At 38.4% G+C, this 20,684-nt stretch overlaps 1 protein-coding gene across 4 annotated transcripts in view; it reads left to right on the top strand.

Annotated features, from left to right (window-relative positions):
- The window catches only part of LARS1 (leucyl-tRNA synthetase 1), a 69,343-nt gene that overhangs the window by 26,772 nt on the left and 21,887 nt on the right, over nucleotides 1-20,684 (top strand). For all 4 annotated transcript variants that reach the window (XM_037045915.1, XM_037045914.1, XM_037045916.1 and 1 more), the window contains 10 exons: nucleotides 6,372-6,425; nucleotides 7,217-7,357; nucleotides 9,083-9,160; nucleotides 13,075-13,160; nucleotides 13,255-13,320; nucleotides 13,418-13,500; nucleotides 13,847-13,985; nucleotides 14,469-14,681; nucleotides 15,179-15,236; nucleotides 16,490-16,553. In XM_037045915.1, coding sequence (XP_036901810.1) covers nucleotides 6,372-6,425; nucleotides 7,217-7,357; nucleotides 9,083-9,160; nucleotides 13,075-13,160; nucleotides 13,255-13,320; nucleotides 13,418-13,500; nucleotides 13,847-13,985; nucleotides 14,469-14,681; nucleotides 15,179-15,236; nucleotides 16,490-16,553 — 982 coding nt within the window. The remainder of the gene's footprint in view (nucleotides 1-6,371; nucleotides 6,426-7,216; nucleotides 7,358-9,082; nucleotides 9,161-13,074; nucleotides 13,161-13,254; nucleotides 13,321-13,417; nucleotides 13,501-13,846; nucleotides 13,986-14,468; nucleotides 14,682-15,178; nucleotides 15,237-16,489; nucleotides 16,554-20,684) is intronic.

Here is a 20,684-nt window from a genome sequence, read left to right as displayed (position 1 = left end):
GCGTTCTGTGGCTTTGGACAAATGTATGACATATATCTATCATTTTTATATCATGAAGAGCATTTTCACTGCTTTAGAAGTTGTCTGTGCTTTTTCTGTTGATCTCTCCCCATCCTCCCATTGTTGACAACCACTGTCTCTTGTCTTCAGGGTGTTACCTTTTCCAAAATGTCATATAGTTGGAACCTTACAGTATGTAGCCTTCTCAGATTGATTTCTTTCACTTAGTAATAGCATTCAACGTTTCTCCATGTCTGTTCATAGCTTGATAGTTTATTGCTTTTCAGTGCTAAATAATATTCTGTCTGGATTACCATGGTTTATTTATCAATTTACCTACTGAAGAACGTGTTGGTTGCTAACAAGTTGGTTGGCAGTTATGAATAAAGCTGCTATAAACATTCATGTGCAGGTTTTTGTGTGGACATAACTTTTTAGCTCTTTTGAGTAAATACCAAAGAATGTGATTGTTGGATCATATGGTAGGAATCTGTTTAGTTTTGTATGAAACTGCCAAACTGTCTTCTAAAGTGCCTGTACCATTTTGCATTTCCACCGTGTGAGAGTACCTGTTGCTCCACATCCTCACTAGCATTTGGTGTTATCAGTGTTTAGAATTTTGACCGTTTTAATAAGGTGTGTGGCAGTATCTCATTGTTCTTTTGATTTATGTTTCCCTGATGACATATGACGTGGAACATCTTCTCATAGGCTTATTTGCCCTTTGTATACCTTTGGCAAAGTATTAAGGTTAAGGTCTTTGGCTCATTTTTTAATCAGGTTGTTTGTGTTCTTATCGTTGAGTTTTAAGAGTTCCTTATATACTTTGGGTAACAGTCCTTTATCAGATATATCTTCTATAAATATTTTTCCAGTCTATTGCTTGTTTTATAATTCTTTTGATATTGTCTTAATTTTGATTTTCATGAAGTCTAGCTTATTGTGGGGGCGACTTTCTTCGTAAGTCCCCCCATGTGGCACGGATGAGAGTACATATGACTGAGACATGAAGTGATCTGCTTAGGGAGGAGAAGTGGCCATTTTCCCAGAGGAAAAAGGCTGTGAGCAGTGGCCAGTTTCTCAGGGGGAAGAGGCCAGCAGCAGCCAGTTTCTCCGAGGAGAAAAAGGCCTCAAGCCCCTTCCTCCAGGGCCTTTTATTGGGTTCTAAAACACAGGAATACAGGGCAGCAAAGATCAAATAGTCGATAACATTTCAAAGAAATCTGAGGTCTTAATATGAGTCAGAGTCTGTCAGGAACAGAGTTTTAGGGTTTCCTGCTCAAACCCTTAACACATGAATGAAAACACTCTTAGCAGAGCAGATTTCACAGGTTTATCAGGAAGTCTTTGTGATGTCAGGTTTTTTCCCAGGACATGCTCTAGCAAGGCAAGGAGCTGCACCCCTCCCCAACAGGTATTCAGGCTTAAGGGGATTAGAGCCAGGAAGCGCTTCTCCCGGATTGGGCTATGTCAAAGCTGGGGGGTGGGGTGGGGGCCAGAGTCCATTGCTTTTTGTTGCAGTCCCCCGAGTCCTTCCATGAAGGCCTCCCAAGTGATCAAGTCTGGCTTGGGTTGCGCCCTGCTGTGAGGGGTCTTACCCATCATTGACTTCTGACCAAGCTTTGGGGGCAGGGAGAGGAAACTGAGGCAGCGTTTGCTACCAGAGACAAGCTTTGTCTCCTGTGGCTCGCATTTCAAAGGTCGTCCCTGGCCATTAGCCACAATGGATCAAGATACAATTCCTAGAACCAGGCAGAGTGGTTTACAACAGCTTATCAATGATTTCTTTTATAGGTTATTTCTCTGCTGTTTTGTCTAAAAAGGCCATTACTATACCTAAGGCCATTTAGGTTTTCAACTATGTTTTGTGGCTTGGGGTTTTACATCTAGGTCTATGATCTATTTTGAGTTAATTTTTGTGCAGGTGCAAAACCTGTGTTTAATTCATTTTTTTTTTGCATGTGTATGTCTATTTGTTCTAGCAACAATAGTCAAAGATACTGTCTTTGCCTCACTGTATTGCCTTTGCTTCTTTGTCAGACATTGACTGTATTTATGGGGACCTACGGGCCATCTGTTCTGTTCCATTGCTCCGTTGGTTCTTTCAGCAGCACTGAGTCTTGATTACTACAGTTTTATAGTAATTCTTCAAGTTGAATAGCATCAGTCCTGTGGCTCTGTTCTTGTCCCTCAGTGTTCAGTTGTCTATTCTGGGTCTTTTGCTTCTCCATGTAAACTTTAGAATTTCTTTGTTGACATCCATAAAATAAATTGCTGGGATTGCATTAAATCTATATAGGTCAAGTTGGGAAGAACTGAAATCTTGAAAATACTGAGTCTTCCAACCCATGAACAGGAGATATTTTTCCATTCTTTTAGCTCTTTGATTTTGTTCATCAGTTTTGTAGTTTTCCTCACATAGGTGTTATATATATTTTGTTAGTTTTTTACCTGAGTACTTAATTTTTGAATGCTAATATAAATGGTATTATGTTTTTAATTTTAAATTCTACTTATTTATTGGTACATAGGAACATAATTGACTTTTGTATGTTAACCTTTTATTTTTATTTTTTTAAAGATTTTATTTACTTATTTTTGGAGAGAGGGGACAGGAGAGAGAAAAAGAAACATCAATGTGTGGTTGCCTCTGGTACACCCCCTACTGGGGACCAGGCCCACAACTCAGGCATGTGCCCCAACTGGGAGTCAAACTGGCTATCCTTTGGTTTGCAGGCTGTTGCTCTATCCACTGAACCACACGAGCCAGGGCTGTATATTAACCTTTTATCCTACAACCTTGGTGTAATTGCTTACTACTTCCAGGAGGGCTTTTTAAAAAAATTTATTCTTTTCTTGGATATTCTAAGTTGATGATTATGCCAACCTATATACCTTTTCTTTTCCCGCCTTACTGTAGTACCAAGAATATGCAGTGTGATGTTAAGAAGTAGTGGTGAGAGGGGACATCCTTACCTTTACCTGTTCTTAGTGGGAGGGCTTTGAGTTTCTCATCATTAAGTATGATGTTAGCTGTAGGATTTTTATAGTCTTTAGGAAATTGAGTAAGCCCCTCTCTATTCTAGTTTACTGAGAGTTTTTATCATGAATGGGTGTTGGGTTTGGTCATATTTTTTTTTTTGCATGTGTTGATATGATCATGTAAATTTTTCTTTTTTAATGGGTTGATGTGATAGATTTCCTTAAACTTTTGAAAAGGTTTCTGATACTCACATTTTTTTTCCAATTTTTTTATTTAATTATTTTTCAAGTACAGTTTTCTGTCTATTACTCCCATCCCATCCTACCCCCCATCCTCCCCCCTCCCTCCCATTTCCACCCTTCTCAGTTGTTGTCCATGTATCCTTTATATAGGTTCCTCTAAATCCCTCCCTTATTTCCCCTGAAATTCCCTCCCCTCTCCCCTCTGGTCACTGTCAGCCTATTCTCTATTTCAGTGTCTTTGGTTATATTTTGCTTGCTTGTTTGTTTTGTTGTTTAGCTTCCTGTTAGAGGTGAGATCATATGGTATTTGTCCTTCAACACCTGGCTTATTTCACTCAGCATAATGCTTTCCAGTTCCATCCATGTTGTTGCAAAAGGTAGGAGCTCCTTCTTTCTTTCTGCAGCATAAAATTCCATTGTGTATATGTACCATAGTTTTTTGATCCATTCATTTACTGANGATATTTAATTTTGTTCCCTCTCAGAATTCGAATAAAGAGACAATAGAGAGGTTTCTTTTTTAATGGCACGAACCTACAAAGACAAGAAGAATGGGAACAAACACAATGTCCAACAAATGTGGAAAACTAAGAAGCAGGATGAGTGCTATTTAGCAGACTGAAGAAAGCTAACTGAAGGCTAAGTAAGCAGCACAGAAACCCGCTGAGCAATCGTTTGCGAAATCCCCAAAACTCAGGAAGTGGTTGCACAAGACAGTTCTGAATGAGGGAACCTGAGGACTTGAAGAGAAGGATTGGTTTTGTTAGTCATAATTATATTTTTATTATTTAAATTTTCATTCCCCCACTCATATCTCAATTATGGTTCCTTCCTATTCCTTTTTCTGCCTGCTCATTTTCATATTCCCTACTCTCCTATGTACACAAACTCCTCCATTGCTGCTGCCCCTTCTTATTTAATATATTTTATTGATTATGCTATTATAGTTACTCATTCCCATCCACCCTGCACACTCCCTCACCCAACATTCCCCTTTATTTCATGTCCATGTCATACGTTCTTTAGCTTCTACATGTCCAACACTACTCGTGCCCCTCCCCCTATTTTCTCCTCACCATCTATGCTACTTATTCTCTGCACCTTCTCCCCCCTTCTCCTCCTCCCACTCCCCTGTTGCTAACCTGCCATGTGATCTCCATTTCTATGGTTCCGCTTCTGATCTAGCTGTCCTCTTAGTTTGCTTTTGTTTTAGGTTTGGTTGTTAAAATGACTGAGTTTGCTGTCCTTTCAATGTTCATATTTTTTATCTTCTTTTTCTTAGATAAGTCCCTTTAACATTTCATGTAATAGGGGCTTGGTGATGATGAACTCCTTGAACTTGACCTTATCTGAGGAGCACTTTATCTGCCCTTCCACTCTAAATGGAAGCTTTGCTGGATAGAGCAATCTTGGATGTAGGTCTTTGGGTTTCATGATTTGGAATACTTCTTTCCAGCCCCCTCTTGCCTGTAAGGTCTCTTTTGAGAAATCCACTGACAGTCTGATGGACACTCCTTTGTAGGTGACTGTCCCCTTATCTCTTGCTGCTTCTAGAATTCTCTCCTTCATTTTAATCTTGGCTAATGTGATTACAATGTGCCTTGGTGTGTTCCTTCTTGGGTCCAACTTCTTTGGGACTCTGAGCTTCCTGGATTTCCTGGAAGTCTATTTCCTTTGCCAGAATGGGGAAGTTCTCCTTTATTATTTGTTCATACAAGTTTTCCACTTGTTGCTCTTCCTCTTCCCCTTCTGGAACCCCTATAATTCGTATGTTGGAATGTTCAAAGATGTCCTGAAGTTTACTAAGCATCTCCTCATTCTTTTGAATTCTTGTTTCTTCATTCTTTTCTGTTTGGTCATTTTTTTCTTCCTTCTGGTCCACTCCATTGATTTGAGTCCCAGTTTCCTTTCCATCACTACTGGTTTCCTGTGCATTTCCCTTCATGTCAAGGAGTTTAGTCTTCATTTGTTCCTCTAGTTTGTGAGTGACTAAAATCAACCAGTTCTGTGAGCATCCTGATCACCAGAGTTTTGAACTATGCATCTGAAAGTCTGGCTATCTCTTGGTCGCTTAGAATTATTGGCTCTGGGGCTTTGAGCTGTTCTTGAGCCATAATGTTTTGGTCTGTTCACACCTGTTATGTATGAGGCATGGAGCCTTAGGTATTCACCAGGGCAGGGCCACCCAAGTCACTGAGTTGTGAGGCTGTATGTGAGGGCGGGGTCACAGAGGGGCAGTGGTGTTTGTTCAGTTCTCTCTCAGATTTCTATCCCCTCTGCCGATTCCCACAAGCAAATTGGGCTTTTCTGGTGCTGGTTCCTAGGTGTGTGGGGCTTGTGTACCCTCCAGGACCCCGTGGGTCTCTCCAACGAACTCTCCCAGCACCTCAACCCTGAAAGTCTTTTCAATTGGTGCTTTCAGGCTCTAATTCCCATTGCTGGGGCCCTAGCCTAAACGGTCTGTCTCACTGTTTGCTCCTTTGCTTGATTTATCTGTGCTTGAATGTGTGACTGCGGTTAGCCAGCCGCCCTGAGCCCTCACTGGGTCCACCCATTGCCACCCCATGCCTGGGATCTGCCAACTGCTGCCTGCGTTCCTGGGTCAGTCCTCCGATCTTTCCTGCCTGACCCCATTCTGCCGATGACTCTACCCCTCTTACTGATCTTGCTGAATGGTTGGTTGTTGTCAGACTTCCGTACAGTTCAATTTTCTGTGTTTTGGCTGCATTTTTGTTATTAAAACTTTGTTGTCTTTAAGCTTGGTTGTGCGAGGAGGCACAGTGTTTCCACCTACGCCTCCATCTTGGCCAGAAGTCCATGATACACACATTTTTATTGCAACCTAGAATACGAACCTTATTTTAAGTGATGTGTGTGTGTGTGTGTGTGTGTGTGTGTGTGTGTGTGAATTTTTGTTTTGGCTGTGTAGTTTCATCATTTAAGCTATTCATTATAACCCAAACTTTGAGTCTTTAGAAATCATAGATTCCTTCTTGAGATATTTGATGAAGATAAAAAATTGCTCTGTGTGGAAAGGAGAAGAAATAATAGCTTTATAAACAGCTTGGGGGTTTCTTCTCTCAATGATTAAATGATTATACCAATAAAGTGTTGATCATTAATGTTAACTTGCAATTCTTTTGTAGGCCTTACGAGCAAAGTATGGAATTAGAGATGACATGGTCTTGCCATTTGAGCCAGTGAGTACAGAGATTTCTCAGTGTATGCATATCTATACCTTTATCAGAGGAAAAGAGAGAGTTTATATTTTCCTTGTAACAAAATTAAATAACTAATGGAGTATGGATATAAGAGGGAGTTTACTTGAGAGTTTATCTTAATTTGGTAGCTGCTGTGGAAGATAAGAGAGAGAAAAAGAGTAATAATAAGCATTTTCTTAGCACCTGGTACCTGAAATTCTGGAATAAACAAATGGCTTTTTAGCATCACCAATTTTATGTAGCTTATTCTGCTAGTTTGGCCAATTTCCAGGCTTCTAAGGTCAAAATGTTAATGTTTTCATCCTAATTCCTGCAGTAGAAAAAATGAAATTACTAGCAAATATATCTCATGAAAAATCCAGAGTACTTGCTAGAAACCAAAATCAAGACCCTTCGAAAATTTAGTTGTTAACACAATTTTGCTAGTTTGTGTTAGTTATTTAGTTGATTTGATGCCAATGTAGGGGTGAGAGCTGGGGCAGGTAAATGTGTAGTAAGGGAGGGACAATGTGGGGGTTGCTGTACAGATTTGGGTCAGTCCTGTGGAGAGAAGGAAGACAGATTTACACCAGGATGTTTGTTAGCCACTGTGTGAGTGTGACTTCCTAATGCGTGGTACTGTTATGATGATACATAGAATCTGAAATGACTTGATGGGATAGAAGAGGCAAAAAAAAAAAGGGATAATGCTCTTTTTGTGTATGTTCATTCAGGGTGAATAAGTTCCTGATGTCATTTGTTGTTGTTTTTGTTTTTGTTTTTTTTTGCAGGTGCCAGTCATTGAAATCCCTGGTTTTGGAAATCTCTCTGCTGTAACCATTTGTGATGAGTTGAAAGTTCAGAGCCAGAATGACCGAGAAAAGCTTGCAGAAGCAAAAGAGAAATTATATCTAAAAGGGTTTTATGATGGTGTAAGTAATAATTTTTTTATTTTTATTTGATTTACTCCATGTTCTGTGATTTTCTTCTTAATGATTAAAAACTACATAGAAAAATTCAATATAGTTTCAGTCACATACTGACCTATGGCAGACTGATGTGAGATTAATAAGAGAGTCTTCTATTTGCAAACTTTCTAAAAATTTTTGGGGGGGTGATAATAATATTTACAGAAATTACATGTTTGTGCCCTGTAGAAATCTCTTAAAGAATGAATTTCTTGAGAAGATATTTAGTTAGTTCTATTATTTAATAAACTCCAAAGGTCTGTTGCATGGACAATACTTTTTCCCTTCTTTTGGTCTTTAAATTAAGAGTTTTGTATTTTAAGTAAGCAGTTTTATTCAGGTCATTACTTCACTCGTTAATGACCATGAAATACCAGGTGACCACAACAAACATGATCTGAACCTCCTTTTTTGTCACTGTGCACATGTTAGTGTACCATACCCCATTTCATGAAGAGAAGACTGGGTCAGAGAAAGTAAAAATTCAGCTAAGGTTATGAAGATTTAAAACATTTTTTTCGATTACCGTTGACGTGCAGTATTATTTTAGTTTCATATGTACAACATACTGGCTGGACATTTATATACCTTAGCAAGTGATCATCCTGATAAGTCCAGTACCCATCTGACACCATACATAGTTAAAGTGAAGATATTTGAGGACGTAAATGAGAATTAAAAAATTTTTACCTTTACTGTCATTTTTCTAGATAACAAAGAATTGGTTATGTCTTTTTAAAGTGACTTACACATTTTGGGTGATAATAAAAGCCAGTACCTATACTTTCACATTAACTTCTTTAAATGTCAAAATAACCTCATGATGTAGGCACTATTTTCCCCATTGTACAGATGAGGAGATTGAGGCACTAAGAGATTAAGTAATTTACCCTAGATCAGCCAGGTAGCCTGCAAGTGACAGAACTGAGATCCAGAGTAGGCACCTTGGCTCTAGGATTTGCACCCTTCACCACTGCATCATAATGATTAAGAAGTATAATTTCATAATGATGAATTGAATAGGTATGAAGCATTTTGGTAATGTTAGAGGATTGGAAGTTCAAAAAAGAACTTGTGTCTTTTGCTTAGAATCTGTTTGAGAGACACAGAAGTCTGGTAGAGGGAGGTCAGTTTCAGCTGGAAAGGGGATTATGGCTTAGAATTCTGACAATGGCAAGCTACTACTTTGCTCTAGAATTAAATTTCCCCACTAAGTAAAAGGCAGAGTTGAAAAACAGTAGACCTTCCTCTCAGAGCTAAGTTTATCACATGGCCAGGCAAAGGGGAATGCTTGTTGGTAACAGGTGGATTTGGAAAGAGAAGCCTACCTAAGTGGGGCTGAGCTGGATATGGTCAGCTCCTTCTCCCAAAATCTCCAGGAATGAGGGGAGTTAGTGTCATGGAGTTCTCTCCACACAGAAAACTGAGAAATGGAAAGGAAGTGTTTCTTCCTGATCAGTTTCTTGACACCTATCCTAATTATACAAAAGAAAAATAAGTGTGTTATAAATATTAGTTGTCCACGCTATACCAAAATTAAAAATTATGGTTATGTGATACATTTCAACATAAAAATATATTGGGTTGGGGGATGAAAGTAAATTTAGTTAGGGAAAAGTTTGGGGGAGGGAACACAAAGACAATTTTAATTATTTTCTATGTGTTTTTTCCTCACTCTCATTCTTTAAGGTAATGTTGGTGGATGGATTTAAAGGACAGAAGGTTCAAGACGTAAAGAAGAACATTCAGAAAAAGATGATTGACATTGTACGTGATAGGCTATCCTCTGAAGTCTGTTTTACGAGAAAAGCTTTTAGTTAATAGACATACTTTACAGTGTTTATTAGCCCAATGAGTCTGTAGTAAAACTGTGAGCTTTATTAAAGACAGTGTATAGTTTTGTGGCAGAAAATAGACCTATTAGCAATTCATGTAAGTTGAATTTTCTACCTGCAACATTGATGAAAGTAGTGTTCTAAAGTAGACAGTACAAAGCACATACAAAAGTACTGGAACATGCTTCTGGCCTGGCTATTTGAGGCTAGTAGTTACAATTCTCTCTTTTTGTAATGCTTTATTTTTTACTTTTATCTTCTTCCCCATCTTCATTTTTGCTGTAACTTCTATTAAGCTACTTAACTACTTGTTAAATTAAACTTTTATTTTTGCCAGTTATATGTTCCCATAATACAGAGAGACAATGGTCTGTAAGGCTTCTTAAAGTGAAAAAGCCACAGTTTCCTCTTTATCCTTCCACGGTTCTCTTAAATATCTCTTTTTTGGATAGACTCACTTTCAGCCATTTTAGTATTGATTTCCCTCTGTCTTACAGATCTCGAATCTAAGCGTTTGTAGTATAACTTTGGTTTTTTTTTTTTGGTTTTGGCACCAGCTGTTGACTTTCTCCTATGAAAGATTAGGATTTAACTCTTCCTCTTCCTCCCACCTTGTGGCTTCCTCACTAACATTATACACATCCATGTATATTTTTCCTGAAAAGTATACACCCATCTTCCTGGTGTAGGTGTATCATCATTTATGTGAGAGCAGTAGTCAGTATTTACATTTTTGGGATGTGACTGATCTACAGTGTATACAATGAGAATTTTTCTTCCTTAGCTTTTGGTTTTCCCTAAGTTAATAATTGTCTTTTTCAAAAAAAATTTCTGAGTTCCGGCCAAGATGGAGGCATAGGTGGAAACACTGTGTCTCCTCACACAACGAAGTTTAAAGACAACAAAGATTCAGTAACAAAAACGGAGCCAAAACAGACAGAAAAATTGAACTGTACAGAAGTCCGATAACAACGAACCACTCAGTCAGACCTGTAAGAGGGGTAGAGTTAGCAGCTGGTAGAGAGCGGTGATGGCAGGAAAATGTAGCCAGACTGACCCAGGTGCGCAGGTGGGGTTGGCAGATCCCAGGCGTGGGGTGGCAACGGGCAGACCCAGTGAGGGCGCAAGGTGGCTGGCTGACCATGGTCACACTTTCACATGCAGATAAACCAGGCAGAGGAGCGAGCAGTGAGACAGACCATGTAACCCAGGGCCCCAGCAACAGGAATTAAAGCCTAAAAGCACCAGTTGGAAAAGCTTTCTGGGGTCAAGGTGATGGGAGAGGCTCCCAGGCTCACAGAGAGTTTGTTAGAGAGACCCACAGGGTCTGGGAGGGTGTACAGTCCCACACACCCAGGAACCAGCACCAGAAGGGCCGAATTTGCTTACGAGAAGCAGCAGAAGGGACCGAAATCCGAGAGCAGAACAAACGCCATTGACCCTCTCTGACCCCGCCCCCACATATAGCATCACAAAGCAGCAACCTGGGTTGCCCTGCCCTGGTGAATACCTAAGGCTCCGCCCCTCATACATAACAGGTGTGAACAGACCAAAACATTATGGCTCAAGAACAGCTCAAAGCCCCAGAGCCAATAATTCTAAGCGACCAAGAGATAGCCAAACTTTCAGATGCATAGTTCAAAACTGGTGATCAGGATGCTCACAGAACTGGTTGATTTTAGTCACTCACAAACTAGAGGAACAAATGAAGACTAAACTCCTTGACATGAAGGGAAATGCACAGGAAACCAGTAGTGATGGAAAGGAAACTGGGACTCAAATCAATGGAGTGGACCAGAAGGAAGAAAAAAATGACCAAACAGAAAAGAATGAAGAAACAAGAATTCAAAAGAATGAGGAGATGCTTAGGAACCTCCAGGACATTTTGAACGTTCCAATGTCTGAATGAGGGGGGGTACCAGAAGGGGAAGAGGAAGAGCGACAAGTGGAAAACTTACTTGAACAGAAAATAAAGGAGAACTTCCCCATTCTGGCAAAGGAAATAGACTTCCAGGAAATCCAGGAAGCTCAGAGTCCCAAAGAAGTTGGACCCAAGAAGGAACACACCAAGGCACATTGTAATCACATTAGCCAAGATTAAAATGAAGGAGAGAATTCTAGAAGCAGCAAGAGATAAGGGGACAGTCACCTACAAAGGAGTGTCCATCAGACTGTCAGTGGATTTCTCAAAAGAGACCTTACAGGCAAGAGGGGGCTGGAAAGAAGTATTCCAAATCATGAAACCCAAAGACCTACATCCAAGATTGCTCTATCCAGCAAAGCTTCCATTTAGAGTGGAAGGGCAGATAAAGTGCTCCTCAGATAAGGTCAAGTTCAAGGAGTTCATCATCACCAAGCCCCTATTACATGAAATGTTAAAGGGACTTATCTAAGAAAAAGAAGATAAAAAATATGAACATTGAAAGGACAGCAAACTCAGTCATTTTAACAACCAAACCTAAAACAAAAGCAAACTAAGAGGACAGCTAGATCAGAAGCGGAACCATAGAAATGGAGATCACATGGCAGGTTAGCAACAGGGGAGTGGGAGGAGGAGAAGGGGGGAGAAGGTGCAGAGAATAAGTAGCATAGATGGTGAGGAGAAAATAGGGGGAGGGGCACGAGTAGTGTTGGACATGTAGAAGCTAAAGAACGTATGACATGGACATGAAATAAAGGGGAATGTTGGGTGAGGGAGTGTGCAGGGTGGATGGGAATGAGTAACTATAATAGCATAATCAATAAAATATATTAAATAAGAAGGGGCAGCAGCAATGGAGGAGTTTGTGTACATAGGAGAGTAGGGAATATGAAAATGAGCAGGCAGAAAAAGGAATAGGAAGGAACCATAATTGAGATATGAGTGGGGGAATGAAAATTTAAATAATAAAAATATAATTATGACTAACAAAACCAATCCTTCTCTTCAAGTCCTCAGGTTCCCTCATTCAGAACTGTCTTGTGCAACCACTTCCTGAGTTTTGGGGATTTCGCAAACGATTGCTCAGCGGGTTTCTGTGCTGCTTACTTAGCCTTCAGTTAGCTTTCTTCAGTCTGCTAAATAGCACTCATCCTGCTTCTTAGTTTTCCACATTTGTTGGACATTGTGTTTGTTCCCATTCTTCTTGTCTTTGTAGGTTCGTGCCATTAAAAAAGAAACCTCTCTATTGTCTCTTTATTCGAATTCTGAGAGGGAACAAAATTAAATATCTGTTTTTAATTCACTGTCTTTAAATGAAAGTCCTAGTTGTTCAGCATGAGGAATTGCATTTAAGAACACAGAGCAATGAGTCATTTTATGAATAATAATGCTGAATATTATTGTAAAAGATTATCCTTGCTTAGTAAATTTGGGACTATAATACATTAAGAGATACTTATATTTGGTAAAAATATTCTCGGTCAGTTTTCTAGTGGGAATTTTTCATTGCACTATAAGTCTTTAGGAACAATATTTTGTATTTTTAATTTTTGTGCATCCATTTAAAACAAGTTTATGCATTTAATTTTGTATTTTATTTATATTGTTATAACAAGGATAAAAGGATGTCATAGACAACCTAACCTTTAAACCATAGGCTTAGAAACAACTGAGCTTTGATTTTTCCACTGAGGAGGATTATTCTACCTAGGGAAGGCAATCCATTTAATGATGATACATACCTTTTCCAACACAAGTGTTGTATAGAAAATAGTCAGATAACTTTACCCTGGGAAGAAGAAAGATACAATGAAAATGTGCGGTTTTGATTATTGGCACAGCGTTTTTCAAAAGTTGTATTATCCTTGTGGAATGAAGATTGACTTGATGTAATATCTGATACATTTTTATTTACTTTCATTTAGAGAGATGCATTTATTTACATGGAACCAGAGAAACAAGTCATGTCCAGATCGTCAGATGAATGCGTTGTGGCCCTGTGTGACCAGTGGTTAGTCTCTCGTATAGCAAGAAGAAATTTCTCACAGTCACTCTCCTTATCCTTTTGGCTTTTATTTTTTTCTAATCAATTTGTGTACTCCCAGGTACTTGGATTATGGAGAAGAGACCTGGAAAAAGCAGACATCCCAGTGCTTGAAGAATCTGGAAACGTAAGATGGGGGGAAGTTTTGAGGGAAGGGAAAGGAGATGAGAAACATGGAAGATAGTCAAGGTGAAGAGAGAGACCATATCTTTTATTCTCTTCAGATTCTGTGAGGAGACCAGGAGGAATTTTGAAGCTACCTTAGGTTGGCTCCAAGAACATGCTTGCTCAAGAACTTATGGTTTAGGTAAGCAAACTTCAGATTTTTCTGTTTGAATGACTGGCAAATTAATGCTTTTATGTAATTTTCTTTTTTTTTTTCTGAATTGGAAGCGAGAGCTCCCAGTTAGAGGGTAAGGGGAACGAATTTCATGTCCTCTATGATCTGTCTACCTGGTGATAGAAGAATGCTTTCTCTCATCCAATTTGCTCTTTGTTTGCCATTTTATTTTTATTAATTATTCAAGTAAATTTAAGAAATTCCTCTATAAGCAGCTTTGTAAATGCAGTAGATATATTCTTAAAATGTAGATTTATAGATGAAGTGTCTCTTAGGTCCCTTGTGCATTAATTTTCTTCTTTTTATCTTGCAGGCACGCGTTTGCCTTGGGATGAACAGTGGCTGATTGAATCACTCTCTGATTCTACTATTTACATGGCATTTTACACTGTGGCCCACCTGTTGCAGGGGGGGGACTTGCGTGGACAGGCAGAGTCTCCACTGGGCATAAGGTTGGTAAATGGAGAAGGGAAAGAAGTCTAGTTTGTTAGCAAGATATGTGATCTTTTGATTTATGTATTAAAGGTTTTCTTTTAATATTTAGTTTTCATAAGAATTAATTTATTCATGGACATGAACTAAGGTAAGGAAATGAGGGTAGGTGAGGGGGAGTACAGGGCTGAGGGGAATAATGAGCAAAAAAAATGGGACAAACTGTAATAGCATAATCAATAAAATATATTTTAAAAATTCATTTAGCAGAATTTTGTTATGCTTTTTCTAACAATTGAACTGAGAAAAAGTAATAAATAGTTCCTCCTCTGTTATTATTATTCATCCTTCATTTTTATGGGAATCCATTGTCCTCATTTATTACTCTAACTACATTGAGAGATTCCTACTTCATGTTTGGATTGAAATAATGATTCTAAAAAATTATAAATTTGTTTATTTATTTTGTTGTTGTTGTTTTTGTTTGTTTTATTTTAATATAGACCGCAGCAAATGACCAAGGAAGTTTGGGATTATATTTTCTTTAAGGAGTCTCCATTTCCTAAGACTCAGATCCCAAAGGAAAAATTAGATCAGTTAAAGCAAGAGTTTGAATTCTGGTATCCTGTGGATCTTCGAGTCTCTGGAAAGGATCTTGTTCCTAATCATCTTTCATATTACCTGTATAATCATGTGGCTATGTGGCCAGAACAAAGGTGAGTGTTGAAAAAGATGTGGACTAAATTTGTTGCCTATTGACATGGGCATCTTATGGCTTCAAATATATATGAAGCTATTGTATAGGGTATGGATTTGCCAATTATACCAGCATCAGTTACCTGTGCTTATTTGCTTATTTATGTTTTAGTTATACAAAGATGCAATATTGTAGATACTATTTCTCTCATGTTTTCTCATGTACATGTTTATTTCCAAGATCTTTTCAAATCCATATATAGCCCTACCTATGTTTTTTAAATACTTAACAGTAATTCACTGTATGCCTGTACCATAGTTTTTATACTGTGTCCTTTGCTAATGGACACTTTTATTGTTTTCATTTGTTTCCTGTTACATACAGGGCCTAGTAAACATTCTTGTACATTTGTCTGAGCAAACTTTTATGAATCTTTTAGCATTTATCTCAAAATGTTAAGCCTTAACCACAGTCTTTAAGTTTTATTTTTCTGTCTTTAAACATTTACCTGTAAAGTGACAAATGGCCTGTAGCTGTGCGAGCAAACGGACATCTTCTCCTCAACTCTGAGAAGGTACGGCTTGTTGCCTCTGAAAGTTAAAATTTCTGCAGAAAGCTTTTCAGATTTAGGAAGTTACACATTTTTTATTGAAGAATGAAAGAATTGAAAATCATAAATTAAAGTTGTATCTTTAAAATTATATGTGTAGGGTAGATAGTATTAATTGAGCAGAGGGACCTACCTATTAATTGTACCATTACCTATTACAACAGTGTATTTAGATTCACAGAAGGTGACATGAATTATGAGTGGAGCAGAGAGAGAGACAGAAACAGAGACAGAGTATCTTTATACTCTGTAAAGAGTATCTTTATCATTAAGTTGAGAAGACAGTTTTGTGGTTTTTGTTTTTTGTTTTATACTGTGACTGGCCACCAAGTTAGAATAATAGGATTTTGGCCCTGGCTGGTGTAGCTCAGTGGATTAAGCACAGTCCTGGTTCGATTCCCAGTCAGGGCACATACCTGGGTTGCAGGCCAGGTCCCCAGTAGGGGAAACATGGAGGTAGCCACACACTGATGTTTCTCTCCCACTCTTTCTCCTTCCCTTCCCCTCTCTCTAAAAATAAAAAATAAAAAAAGAATAATAGGATTTTGGAGTTTGTTATAACATGACATTTTCTCTGGTGTCAACATTGTTGTGTTATATACTTACTGTACTGGTTTTATTGGTACAAGATACTTTATTCCTGTGTAGTGGGAAATTGATGTAATAATCACCTCTCTTTGGTATCAGTAAAGTTATGATAAAGACAAAAACATTTAAAGTAATAAAGATTGCTAGATTGTGCACAGTGAGTGCCTTCTCAGAAATGCTGCCCTCAGGCAGGGCACCATTTGAACAACCAATGAATTGTGACCCTAATGAAAGGAAGTTCCCTAAAACACTAACTCTGACATCATGGTCCAGCCCACTTACTTCTGAATGACTAATTAATATAAAGCTCTTCTCTGTGATCAGCCAAGGTGTTCCAGAGTTCTAGTGTAATAATTCTATGTGAATAATCTAACAGTATAGTTCAATGGAAAGCGCAGTGGGCTGAGTATCAGACTGGAGGTCCTATCCCAGCTCCCACTTGCTTGCTGAATGACCCGTGTAAGCCACTATTGACCGGACTGTAAAATTAGTTTAGGGTATGTTTTTTTTCACATTTCTAATCTTTTTGTCTTTATCTGACTGTGGCCAACACATTTAACTTAACAGATTGGGTTTGTTTCATTTTTGTATAGACATACTAATGCCTACTCATTGGCTTTCTATTCCAGATGTCAAAATCCACGGGCAACTTTCTGTCTTTGACCCAAGCCATTGATAAATTTTCAGCTGATGGTGAGTATACTTTTTTATTTTATTTAATTATTGTTCAAGTACAGTTTTATGTCTTTTAATCCCATCCCAGCCCACCCCCCTGTGCTCCCCACCTCCCTCCCATTTCTGCCCCCTTAGTTGTTGTTGTCCATGTGTCCTTCATACTAGTTCCCATAAATCCTTCCCCCTTTTCCCCTGAAATTCCCTCTCCTCTCCCCTCTGGTCACCGTCCCCCTGTTCTTTATTTCAGTGTCTTTGTTTTTATTTTGCTTGCTTGTTTCTTTTGTTGTTTAGCTTCCTGTTACAGGTGAGATCATATGGTAGTTGTCTTTCAACACCTGGCTTATTTCATTCAGCATAGTGCTTTCCAGTTCCATCCATGCTGTTGCAAACGGTAGGAACTCCTTCTTCCTTTCTGTAGCATAGAATTCCATTGTGTAAATGTACCATAGTTTTTTGATCCAGTCATTGACCGATGGGCATCTAGGTTGCTTCCAACTCTTGGCTATTGTAAATTGTGCTGCTATGAACATCCAAGTGCATTGGTTCTTTTGGATTGGTGCTTCAAGGTTCTTAGGATATACTCCTAGCAGTGGAATTGCTGGGTCAAAAGGCACGTCCATTTTTAGTTTTCTGAGAAAATTCCATACTGCTTTCCATAGTGGTTGTACCAGTCTGCAATCCCACCAACAGTGAACTAGAGTCCCCTTTTCCCCACAACCTCTCCAACACTTGTTGTTTGTTTCTTTGTTCATGGTAGCCATTCTGACTGGTGTTAAGTGGTATCTCATTGTGGTTTTGATCTGCATCTCTCTGATAGCTAGTGATATCGAGCATCTTTTCATGTGTCTCTGGATCCTCCTTGAGCAGTTTTTCTTGGCGAAGTGTCTGTTCAAGTCCTTTGCCCATTTTTTAATTGGGTTGCTTGTCTTCTTTGAGTAGAGTCGAGTGAGTTCTTTGTATATTTTGGAGATTAAACCTTTGTCTGAGGTATCATTGGCAAATATGTTTTCCCAAACTGTTGCTTTTCTTTTTATCTTGATACTGTTTTCCTTGGCCATGCAGAAGCTTTTAAGTTTGATGAGATCCCATTCCTTTATTCTTTCCTTTCTATCCCTTGCTCTAGGGGATGTATCAGTAAAAATATTGCTGCATGGAATATCTGAGATTTTCCTGCCAATGCTCTCCTCTAGGGCTTTAATGGTTTCAAAACTTATATTTAAGTCTTTTGTCCACCTTGAATTTATTTTGGTATATGGTGTAAGTTGGTGCTCCAGTTTCATTTTTTTGCATGTAGCTGTCCAGTTCTCCCAACACCATTTGTTGAAGAGGCTATGTTTACTTCATGTTATGTTACTGCCCCCTTTGTCGAATATTAATTGACTGTGGAGATTTGGGTTTGTTTCTGGGCTCTCTGTTCTATTCCATTGGTCTATGTGCCTGTTTTTATGCCAGTACCAGGCTGTTTTGATTACAGTGGCCCTGTAATACAGTTTGATATCAGGTATTGTGATCCCTCCTACTTTGTTCTTCTTTCTCAAAATTGCAGCTGCTATTCGGGGTCTTTTATGGTTCCATATAAATTTTTGAAGTGTTTGTTCTATGTCTGTGAAATATGCCATTGGTACTTTAATAGGTATTGCATTGAATCTGTAAATTGCTTTGGGTAGTATGGACATTTTGATGATGTTAATTCTTCCAATCCATGAACACGGTATATGTTTCCATTTATTTGTGTCTTCCTTGATTTCTTTCTTCAGTGTTGTGTAGTTTTCTGCATACAGGTCTTTTACCTCCTTGGTTAGGTTTATTCCCAGATATTTTATTTTTGTTTTTGCTATATCGAATGGGATTTTTTTCTTGATTTCTGCTTCTGCTGCTTCATTGTTGGTATACAAAAATGCCTTTGATTTCTGGATATTGACTTTGTATCCCGCTGTTATGCCAAATTCATTTATTAGTTCCAGCAGTTTTTTGGTAGAGGCTATAGGGTTTTCCATGTACACTATCATGTCATCTGCAAACAATGCCAGTTTTGTTTCCTCCTTTCCGATTTGGATGCCTTTTATTTCCTTTTCTTGTCTGATCGCTGCAGCTAGAACTTCTAATACTATATTGAATAGAAGTGGTGAAAGTGGGCAACCTTGTCTTGTACCTGATCTTAGTGGAAAAGCTTTTAGTTTTTGCCCATTGAGTATGATGTTGGCTGTAGGTCTTTCATATATGGCCTTTATTATATTGAGGAATGTTCCCTCTATTCCCACCTTGCTGAGTACCTTTATCATAAATGGGTGTTGTACCTTATCAAAAGCTTTTTCCGCATCTATTGATATGACCATGTGGTTTTTGTCTTTGCTTTTGTTTATTTCGTGTATTACATTTATTGATTTGCGTATATTGAACCATCCTTGCATCCCCGGGATGAATCCCACTTGGTCGTGGTGTATGATCTTTTTGATATATTGTTGGATGCGATTTGCCAATATTTTGTTGAGGATTTTAGCATCTATGTTCATCAGTGATATTGGTCTGTAATTTTCTTTCTTTGTTGTGTCTCTATCTGGCTTTGGGATTAGGGTGATGCTGGCTTCATAGAAAGAGTTGGGGAGTTTTCCCTCCTTTTGGATTTTTTGGAATAGTCTGTGAAGAATAGGGGTTAGCTCTTCCTTAAAAGCTTTGTAGAATTCTCCTGTGAAACCATCTGGCCCAGGGCTTTTGTGTGATGGGAGTTTTTTGATTACTTCTTCAATTTCATTTGCTGTTATTGGCCTGTTCAGGTTTTCTGCTTCTTTTTCATTGAGTTTTGGAAGATTATATTTTTCTAGAAATTTGTCCATTTCACCCAGGTTTTCAAATTTCTTGGCATACAGTTCCGCATAGTAATTTCTTACAATCCTTTCTATTTCTGTGGTATCAGTTGTAATCTCTCCTCTTTCATTTCTGATTGTGTTTATTTGTGTCCTCTCTCTTCTTTTCTTAATGAGCCTACTTAAAGGTTTGTCTATTTTGTTTATCTTTTCAAAAAACCAACTCCTGGATTCATTGATCTTTAGAATTGTGCTTTTAGTCTCTATGTCATTTAATTCTGCTTTGATCTTGGTTATTTCCTTCCTTCTACTTGCTCTGGGCTGTCTTTGTTGTTGTTCCTCGAGTTCTTGCAGGCGTTGGGTTAGGTTGTTTGTTTGAAATGTTTCTATCCTCTTTAGGTGAGCCTGTATCGCTATGAACTTCCCTCTCAGGACTGCCTTCACTGTGTCCCATAAATTTTGGGTTGTGGTGAGTTCATTTTCATTTGTTTCAAGGAGTTTTTTGATTTCCTCCCTAATTTCAATCTTGACCCATTCATTGTTCAATAGCCTACCATTCAGTCTCCATGATTTTGGGTGTTTTGGGTTTTTTCCTGTGGGGTTGGTTTCCAATTTCAGTCCCTTGTGATCAGAGAAGATGCTTGGTATGATTTCTATTTTCCTGAAGTTGTTGAGACTGGTTTTGTGTCCTATCATGTGATCTATCTTTGAAAATGTTCCATGTGCGTTTGAAAAGAAAGTGTATTTAGTTTCTTTGGGATGGATGGCTCTATATATATCAATTAGGTCCATTTCTTCTAGAGTGTCGTTTAATGCTGCTATATCTTTGTTGATATTTTGTTTGGAAGATCTGTCCATTTTTGACAGTGGGGTGTTAAAATCCCCTACTATAATTGTGTTGCTGTCAATATCTTTCTTGAGGTCCTCTAGGATTTTCTTTATATATTTGGGTGCTCCTGTGTTGGGTGCATATATATTTATGATGTTAATGTCTTCTTGGTGGATTCTTCCCTTGAGTATTATGAAGTGACCTTCTGGGTCTCTCTTTATAGCCTTTTTTTTGAAGTCTATTTTGTCTGATATGAGGATTGCTACCCCGGCTTTTTTTTCATGTCCATTTGCTTGGAAAATTTGTTTCCATCCTTTCACTTTCAGTCTGTGGTGGTCTTTTGTCCTCAGGTGAGTCTCTTGTAGGCAGCATATGTGTGGGTCATGCTTTCTTATCCATTCAGCTATTCTATGTCTCTTAATTGGTGCATTTAATCCATTTACGTTTAAAGTTATTATCGAAAGGTACTTATTCATTGCCATTTATGTACCTGTGTTCCTCTCTGTCTCTCTCTTT

Source organism: Sturnira hondurensis, unplaced genomic scaffold, assembly GCF_014824575.4.
Source record: "Sturnira hondurensis isolate 20B ecotype Veracruz unplaced genomic scaffold, ASM1482457v3 Scaffold0004525, whole genome shotgun sequence".
NCBI lineage: Eukaryota > Metazoa > Chordata > Mammalia > Chiroptera > Phyllostomidae > Sturnira > Sturnira hondurensis.
The sequence above is the reverse complement of the archived record's forward strand: the minus strand, read 5'-3'. Positions and strand labels throughout refer to the sequence as shown.